At 36.9% G+C, this 9,125-nt stretch overlaps 3 protein-coding genes across 3 annotated transcripts; 2 read left to right on the forward strand and 1 right to left on the reverse strand.

Annotated features, from left to right (window-relative positions):
* The first annotated feature begins 15 nt into the window (after nucleotides 1-15).
* LOC112453317 lies at nucleotides 16-1,650 on the forward strand. The gene is made up of 2 exons (XM_025014011.1): nucleotides 16-272; nucleotides 339-1,650. Exons 1-2 carry the CDS (start codon nucleotides 159-161, stop codon nucleotides 486-488), a joined length of 264 nt encoding a protein of 87 aa, XP_024869779.1. The 5' UTR covers nucleotides 16-158; the 3' UTR covers nucleotides 489-1,650.
* LOC112452948 lies at nucleotides 1,557-2,261 on the forward strand (the record flags this gene model as incomplete). The annotated part of the gene is made up of 2 exons (XM_025013419.1): nucleotides 1,557-1,723; nucleotides 1,923-2,261. Coding segments are annotated over 2 exons (285 nt in total), but the record flags the coding sequence as incomplete, so codon positions are not given.
* A 906-nt stretch (nucleotides 2,262-3,167) lies between these two features.
* LOC112453315 (calcium-transporting ATPase type 2C member 1) lies at nucleotides 3,168-7,547 on the reverse strand. Its single transcript, XM_025013996.1, has 14 exons — nucleotides 7,329-7,547; nucleotides 7,120-7,209; nucleotides 6,921-7,018; nucleotides 6,253-6,511; nucleotides 5,831-6,167; nucleotides 5,292-5,680; nucleotides 5,035-5,191; nucleotides 4,707-4,877; nucleotides 4,283-4,598; nucleotides 4,017-4,202; nucleotides 3,779-3,926; nucleotides 3,617-3,709; nucleotides 3,391-3,532; nucleotides 3,168-3,304 (listed from the first exon to the last, which is right to left on the reverse strand). Exons 1-14 carry the CDS (start codon nucleotides 7,542-7,544, stop codon nucleotides 3,168-3,170), a joined length of 2,739 nt encoding a protein of 912 aa, XP_024869764.1. The 5' UTR covers nucleotides 7,545-7,547.
* Nucleotides 7,548-9,125: the final 1,578 nt, after the last annotated feature.

Raw genomic sequence — 9,125 nt, forward strand, 5'->3', positions numbered from 1 at the left:
TAGTGGTGTGTTAATAAATTATTAGTAATAATATTATTGTGTAATAATTTAAATGATTAGCTTACTTAACATATTTGTGACAATAATATAATCTAAATTATTTTTTTCTTTTTTTAATAATCTACTTTCTGTGCATTCTATTACAGATCACTGTGTTGATGGCATTATTACTTCAAAGTGAAATTATTGTGTCAATCGTAGATGCTACAGTCTACAGATTCCTGCATGATTTGATTCAATATAACATCGCAGGCGTACCTGCCGTGCACGAGGTAAATGCATAACATACATAATTTTTTTTTAATTTTACTTATTTCTCATGCTTCATTTGGATGCAGAAAACGGAATGGAATTTTGATCCAGAGGTTGGCAAGCAAAGAAGGAGTCAATACGAGCTGGAAAACGGACGTTTCGGTGAATATGCGATAGCAAAGCTAGGAATGGGCATTGGATACAAAGGTCCATGGGGAGTGCCAGCGAAAAGTTGAAACATTAAATTAGCGAGTAAATATGTGATGTTTTTCCAACACACATTACAATTTTGTTGACATATGTTTGATCGAATATCCGACGTAAATATAATTCACCAAATATATTTTTTATAAAATCAAAGTTTTGAACGATCCTTATTATTAATATTCACAATACAACGTTTTAATCGTGTCATCGACAATTGCGATCGAAAGTGATTATTAAAGTGATTTTCTTCTCTTATTTTAATACCGTACGAATTTTTAGCTAAGTCATATTTCCGCCAAATTTATTTTGATTAAATATTTGCAATTAATTAGAATTAGAATAAGTGCAGTGTATATCCGATATATTAATTATTGAATGGCATACGCAACTTAAAGTAATTAGAAATAATTTTAAAAACATGATCTCTTGATATTTTTGTATTTTCTCAGTATTTATACTTCACGTATAATTTGCAATCAAGCAAATATCATTTTATTGATACTTTCAAAACACACATCTTTTCGGATATTGCGAAAATTTCACGGTCGACATTCAGATGAAGCAATCAAAGTATGTAGCACAACGTATCTCGGAACTTTCACTTTAGACATCGGGGAAAGAATAAGGATGGTGGGGAAAGGAAGAAATTTAGACTGAGTTCTGACGCGAATCTGGGAGGTTGGATACAGCGCGTCGATCAATTTTATTTTGTGGTATTTGTTAAATTGATTAATAATTGATCCGACTAACGATTAATAATTGTTCTACCAAAAAGACACTTTTATTTCGCACTATTTTCAAAATTGCTTACTATTAATCGAGAGAACATTTCAATTGATTTGTCATGGCGAGCTCTACCTCTGTAAGTAATACCAAATGATATTAATAAACTGCAAATATAATCTTTTGTAACCTAATTAGGAATATAATTTTTTGTTCTTGAATCTCGATCGCTTAAAAATTTAATCAACAGCCACGTTATCTGTCGCAACTTTCTAATTGTAACTTTGCAATTGCGTCTCAATTTTGCTTGAAACTCTACTCATTAATATTTAACAAGTAGGTATCGAGTTTTGCAAAGAAATATTCGTTAACAAATAAAGCAAATTTCTTTTTACTTCATTATTTTCCGAAACTTTCTTTTCATTTTACAGTGGCCGACTATAATCACGTTAACAATATTCGCCATTCTTCTTCTCGTAATAATTGATGAAAGTGTGGCTATACTCGAACCTCAAGCACCGAATTTTCAATATTTTGAACGGTGAGTGAAGCAAATATCTCGATATTTAATTATAAAATAAACAGTTAAAGAAATTAGTCAATATTTAGTTTGGCATTAAATATTTGTACGATTCCGACTGTTACGTTAGAACACAGTAGTTTCTTAAAAAAAAAAAAAGACTTTTCACTGAAAAGCGTCAAATAATATCGTATAGTAATTTTCATATTTATTTTTTTAGGCCAAAGTATCGTTATCCTTATTACGATGAAAATGGTAAAGGAAAGCTGCTGTATGGCTACGGTGGACCGGAATTGTATCAATATAAAACTTATAGTGTTCTTGAAGGAATTCATTAAACAATTTGTTTAAATTCTTAGAAAATTGAATATAAAATATCTGTATACATATAACGTAACATATACGAACATGTGTATTAATTCATTAATATACTCATGAAATATTAATTCGAATATCTTTATATAATGCAACACGCGAGTATCTTTTCGATGGCATAATAGAGAATTGGATGTTACTTGAATATAAATTAGCTATTATGCTATTTAGGGAAACAGCACATTCGTCGTTGGTGCAATTTCCATTATATTACCTTGCCATCGAAGGGACACGTTCGCCAACGTGGAATTAATAAGGAACATTGTAAGAGCATTTATTTTCGCCGATTACAACTGTATTCTTAAATGCAATCGATTTGTATGGCTGGTTTAATTACAATATGCTTATCTCTGTCTTATTCTTACTCGGTAAAATGCTGCATGATTCGCTTCTCCTCTAACGTGAATTGATTGACAATGAATGAACGAACGGCGGAATCGATATTTCTTGCTGAGTGAGGCTTAAAAACTGTTACAATATTTAGAAAAAGGTGTAAGATAGAATGATTACGATGATTCTGTGCAAACATTGTTTCGGACTGCAGTCTCTAAGACTATATATTACAAATAGAATATATCGTTAAAAGTTCGTTAAAGTATCGTTAAAAGTCATTGATCTATCAAACGTGCATGGAATGTGCAGTAGCATCGCTACCATCTATGAAATAGTGATTTATAGTCTCACTGTAGGGACAATAATGAAATATAGTCTAATAGCTACAGCCTACGTAACTTACTACCGTTACCGAAATGTTTCTCTCTTTCCTTTTTTCTTTTTAAGAAGTGCACAATGTGCTGGAAAAAATAGAATCGACAATTTGTAAATGGTAAAAAAACTGCAGTCACACTGCGCAATCGATACATTAGAACTGTCATCAAAATGATATTATTATTCTTCTATTTTGTGATAGAGGTGCACACGTGACGAAGTTACGAACGTGCAAGCACAGTCGAGTAGATGTGAGTTAGCGAGACGTAATGTGTCAGTTATAAACGAACGCGACCGACTGCATATTGACGTCGAGCGATAATTGATGCGCTTATTCATTATGATCTTTGTCCGCCTTGCTCTCGCCGGCAGACTGTAACTGTCATACAAAGTCCATTTCGAACTTGTTATAATACTGGCCATTATTAACGCGACGTCTTTGCAGTTGCCTCTCGATGAATTTCTTTATCTCGCTGATGACGAAGACACTCGATGTCAATGCCGTCAGGAATAGAAGATCTGAAAGTTAAAAATAACCAAGTTATACAAGAAATATATATCGATTATCTTTAACGGTATCATGATAACGGTAGTGAAAACGATACCTTTCGCCGTGAGAGCTTCAGTCTGAAATATTTTCTGTAACGGAGGGAAGTAGATCACGAACATTTGTCCGATGACAGAGAGCGTTACGGCTATCATAAACATTTTATTACTCCACAAACCGATCGTAAATACGGATTTTGTCTGAAACAAACGGGTATTTTCCGGCTGTAGCAATCTTTTTTCCTTGGTATAATACAGATCTGAAATAAAAGTATAAATTCCTACCTGTGATCTACAGCTAAGAGCATTGAACATGTCGAAGAATACGAAGCAAGTAAATGTCATGGTAGTATCTCTCGCAGTATTTCCATTAACCATCTGGAAATTAAGCATATGTAATCAAGAAAGAAAAATATAATTTATTAAAAAAACACACACACACATTACCTCTCTGTTGTACACCCACAAAGTGCCAAGAACGATAATGCTAGCGGATAATAAGACGTTAATTATGAGATGACGAGTGATCATTGGTTCCTTTGTATTTCGTGGCTTTTGCTTCAGAACATCCTTATCAACCGGTTCTACTCCAAGACTGTGGAGAGATACAGAAAAAGATTAATGCATAAAAAAATGTGTAATAAATATTTAATGAAGCGTTAAATCGAAAAGTAATTTATTTAACCTTTGAGCAGGTGGACCATCCATAATGATGTTGATCCACAGTATTTGCATAGCATTCAAAGGATTCGGTATACTCATCAACGTCGCGAGAGCAATCAGAGAAAGCGCGGCTATGCTAGTACTCAATTGAAATCTGACGAAATTGCGGATGTTGTGAAAGATTCCCTTCCCCTCTTCGATCGCCGCGCTAAAACAAAAACCGATATACATACGTGGTAAACATCGATTTAAATGCTAAAAAAAATTGCTAGACAATACATTATTTACATAATAGTTCCGAAATCGTCGTCGACCAAAATCATGTCGGCCGCTTCCTTGCATACATCAGTGCCATTTTTACCCATGGCGATGCCTATATCGGCCTTCTTCAACGCAACTGCGTCGTTTACACCATCACCGGTCATACCCACTATGTTGCCATTTCTTTGTAAGGCTTTTACGATACAAAGTTTGTGCTTTGGTGTTACGCGGTAAAATACACTAACGCTATTAATGCACTGTTCCAATTGATGCTCGGACATCATATCAATCTCGTCTCCCGATAACAGCCGACTGTGAAGTGTATCCAAACCAATCATGCTAGCTGAAAAATAATTAAATCCTTTGTAACTCTGTGATTGCAAAAATTAGCGTTCATTGTATAAAAAAATGTGATAGTGTTTTATAAATGATATATTATTTAGTTATGTACCTATTGCAGCTGCAGTTTCCTTAGCATCACCAGTCACCATCTTTACCTTAACACCGCTGTTTAACAAAATGCTAATAGATTCGCGCATATGTGGTCTTGGTGGGTCACAAATACCAACCAGGCCGATATAAATTAGATCTTGTAATGAAGAGCCTCGTGCCAGACCAATCACTGTAACCAAATTGATGAGTATAATAAAAAAAAAAACATATTAACTGATGAGTATAATATAAAAAGATATCCATGATATTACATAGAAAAATATCATAGAAAAAAATATAATTAAATTTATTATATCCATTCATTATTATGCTTAGAGAGATAATACCTCTCAATCCTTGTTGACCAATGTCATATGCTTCTGTCAAAAATTCTTGATCTTTCTTTTGACTAAGGGTATATACTTGACCATTCTCGTAATATTTTGTACATTGCGGCAAAATTTTTTCCAAAGCACCCTTTACAAAGTATGTTTCTTGTCTATTCTGAAATATGAACGTATAGCATATGCATTTGACATTCCAAAATAAAAAATAATTGATTTATTATCAAGATACGTGCTGTTTTTTATTTCTTTAAATTTACCTCGCCAAACTTCGGTGTACATTTCACAGCCATTATCTTTTGTTCGGAAGAAAATGGATATTCTTGCAACCGCAGATATCTATCAGCGACACCATACATTCCGAATTTCATTGCCACTGCTATCAGCGCACCTTCCGTTGGTTGTCCCAACAGAGTGTCATTCTGTATGATAGCATTATTGCACACGCAACCCACTTCCAGCATATTAGTGATAGCAGCGCGTGCGAGATCAAGATTATCACATTTCCGTATGTGTATTTCTCCCACGTCGTTGTATCCTGCTCCAGTAACATCCGCGATGTAACCCTCCGACGTAACGAGAATCGTAGTGGTCATCTCGTTCTTCGTGATCGTGCCGGTTTTATCAGAACATATCACATTTACGCAACCTAAAAATAAAAGCTTTCGCTCCTTATGTTTGGAATTTTAGAACATAAGAGATTGGAAAAAAATATATTTAAATAATAATAAGAGAAATAAAGATAATTTAACCAATATAAATTTAAATAAAATAATTTTTTTCGTTAATTTCAATTTACCAAGAGTCTCAACGGTTGGTAACTTCTTCACAATGGCTTTTCTCTTGGCCATTCTCATCACTCCCAATGCCAGTGTCACAGTCACGACGATAGGCAGGCCTTCCGGTATAGCTGCTACTGCCAAGCTTACACCAATGGTAAACATCTCAAGGATAGCCTTACCTTGGATCCAGCCCAGCAGCATGATAATACCGATAATGCAGAATGAATAGAAGGACAGCTGAGTACCTAAAATGTCCATGCTTCGCTGTAGTGGAGTCTTTGGTGCCTCCTCGGCTTGCATCATCGAGAAAACCTCCCCAAATTCACTCTTTTCTCCCGTATTCACTACAATTCCCTGTGTTGCGCGATATTGTAACATAAGTTGATGGTAAAGCGCACGTATTCCCAAGAATTTTATGTATAGTTTTAACAGACGTTACCTTGCCATTTCCACAGCGCACCAAAGTGCCCATGAAGGCGATATTTCTCTTCGATGTCAATCCATTAGTCTTGAGCAAAGGAGCTGTTGACTTTTGCGCCGGTTCCGTCTCTCCGGTAAAGCTACTCTCGTCAATCGCCAGATCTATAGCTTCGAATATTCTGATATCGGCAGGTACTCTATTTCCAATATTTAAATACACTATATCACCAGGAACTAACGTACGCGCTAGAAATGTTTCCACATGACCCTCTCTTAAGCTGCAAACAAAATATCGGAATGCAACAGTAACGTAAAAGTATCTTAACGCAATTAAAGAAAATATTAAGAACTTTTAGCAAAGTAGGAATTTGATAAAGAATGTTTTTGTTGGCAATTTCTCTTAAGTCGGGATTTCTTTAATTGTAAAGTATAGGACTTTATGGAGTTTCATAGAAGTAAGTTTCACCTTCTACAGAGTGCAACGACATATTATATCTTCTTCGTTAAGAAGAGAAAGGAATGCTGCACGTATAAAGGGTTAGAATATCCTCCAAGGACCATACTTCTAAAGAATTGTAAATTTGGATACATGCTGTCTCAAGATTGGACTAATATTCATTATTAATTGTATAGCGTATAGTGTATGTGGTTAATAAAGCACCTAATAAAAAGCGGAACTCTATTTACCAGTGGCATATCGGTGGTACCAATTTATTCAATTCCTCTAAAGATTTCTCCGATCGGTATTCTTGTACAAATGCAACTGTCACCACTATTATGATAGCCTACAAAAGGAACGTATCACAAACATAAGCATCGGTTAGATACGGCCTGCCAAAATTTATGGGATTAATGAAAGTTAAAAAAAGAGTTAAAATCTACTTACCACAGTAATACTGACAGCGTCGTCGAATTGCTTCATGCAGACGCTGACAAATGCAGAGGCAAGTAAGAGAAGAATCAATGGATTCTTGAACTGAAACATATTTAAATTCACGTGAACGTGCGTGCGAATCTATCTAACGTGTATTACCCTCTGTTTACACGTTTCTATACGTATCACGAGAGTAGAAAATAAGCTTGGAAAACTCCTACCTGTTCGATATATTTCTTCCATGGTGGATCTTCCTCCTTTACGGTGAACTCATTGAAACCTGTCAGTTGCCTTCTATGGTCAGCCTCTTGCCATCTGAGTCCCGTTCGTACATCGACGTGTAATCTAGCTGCTACCTCTTCCGCTCCAAGACTAGCCGCGTCGGCAGTTGTCAACCACATTTCAGACGCTTGTTCTTTAGCCTTAAAAAAAAACATTATCACATTCAACTATTTGTATAAACGAACATTCAACGTATGCTTATTGTTATGCGTTAGGATTTAAATTTAATATTATATAATAAATATATGAAAAAATGAAGTTAACGTCAACACGAGAGACATATGTTTTATGAGAAAACAGACCATTCTCGACTACGTAAGAACGGCGTACGGCGTAACGCTAAATTTATACTTTAATTACAATACAACGTTATATATACCTACATGTGGCGCGACTTTATACGCTGTCTTTCCCCGTCTTATCAATAGCGCCAAATTGACGTACTTTGCGCGTTATCTCACGTGTCGCAACTGTGTAAAAAAATGCGCGCATCGAAGTGGAAAACGCTTGACTGAAGAAAAAAAAAGACTTCGACGGCAATATAACGAAAGCAGAAGAGTGATCGATCGAACGTCGATCAACGAAGATGCACGTCGAGACAAAAAATAATGAAACGTTCGAATGTTAACCTCACAGCGGCAGCGGTAACCCGGATCAATCTGTCAATACATCTCCGAACGGATATCGAGGACGGTGCGTCGAGGACGTGATCGGGGATGCCGGACGGATCACGGAACAGGTCGGCGAGAAGGCGGCATGTCGAGTAAATAGGGAAGCGCGATCACTCTCGGCCACGTTAAAACGGAATCGTGCGAGGGACGCTAACGTTGACAGGTGCCGTCAAAATCGAGTCCGCGATTCCTCCGTAACGTCGCCCGGTCTTCCCCCGGCGTTCTCTCCTTTTCCGCCACGTCCCGTATGTACATACATACTCCGTCATTCCGATTTCCCAAGATCAATGTCGTGCGCCACGTACACGTGCGCCGATGATGCACGTACGCACGGTATGCACCTCGTGCTCGTGCACGCGTCAGGGGCTCTCAATCCTCACGTACTGGGAAACTTCCACGCAGGGTAATGACGCACGAAAGGCGCACAGCCCGCAGCCGTGTGTGTGTGTGTGTGTGTGTCTATATAAGAGTGGGACTCCACTCCACGATACAAATTCAACTGATACAAGATTGTGCCGTACACGTGATTTATATACCGTTCTTGTACCACCGTTCGTCATATTTTACGTACGAGAAAGATCACAGCGGATGCCGTTTACATTCGATTCGAATATGTTGAAATTACTTAAGAACATTTATATTTTGTAAGAACGTTCATAGAACATTTTGTACTATCTGGGCGATGCCGCTTGCGCTTTGTTTCGCATCATGAATCTCTGTTTATCTCTCTATCTATCTATATATTTACGTGACATCCGTGCAGTTCCATAGCGCAAGCGTGTGGTTGCATTTTTTTTCACTCGAAACGTGACGTACTCTTGCTGCAGGCACGAGGAGGGAGGAGAGATAAAGTGAAAAAAAGTGTTAAAAACGAACAGGCTAATACGTTATTTAAACACTTTTCGAGATGTAGGCCGTTGCTTGTTGCCGATGCAAATAGTCGGCGATACTTGGCGTCATTATGCAGATGCCCGTAGTCGTCGTACTCCTTGCACGCTATATTGACAATGCTCTCATTTTTGTGTCCTTGCCCACACGTGTAACGTGACAGGCATTTCCTTGTAA

This window comes from Temnothorax curvispinosus, unplaced genomic scaffold (assembly GCF_003070985.1).
Source record: "Temnothorax curvispinosus isolate PA1 unplaced genomic scaffold, ASM307098v1 QBEX01000305.1, whole genome shotgun sequence".
NCBI lineage: Eukaryota > Metazoa > Arthropoda > Insecta > Hymenoptera > Formicidae > Temnothorax > Temnothorax curvispinosus.

Excerpts from the sequence above, each read along its gene's own strand:
- LOC112453317 (XM_025014011.1), top strand. The coding sequence starts at position 159 with ATGGCATTATTACTTCAAAGTGAAATTATTGTGTCAATCGTAGATGCT. Across the intron at positions 273-338 it reads GCGTACCTGCCGTGCACGAG|AAAACGGAATGGAATTTTGA; the intron begins GTAAATGCATAA and ends ATTTGGATGCAG.
- LOC112453315 (XM_025013996.1), bottom strand. The coding sequence starts at position 7,544 with ATGTTTTTTTTTAAGGCTAAAGAACAAGCGTCTGAAATGTGGTTGACA. Across the intron at positions 6,512-6,920 it reads GTACCACCGATATGCCACTG|CTTAAGAGAGGGTCATGTGG; the intron begins GTAAATAGAGTT and ends TTTTGTTTGCAG. Across the intron at positions 4,878-5,034 it reads TGGTCAACAAGGATTGAGAG|TGATTGGTCTGGCACGAGGC; the intron begins GTATTATCTCTC and ends ATTTGGTTACAG.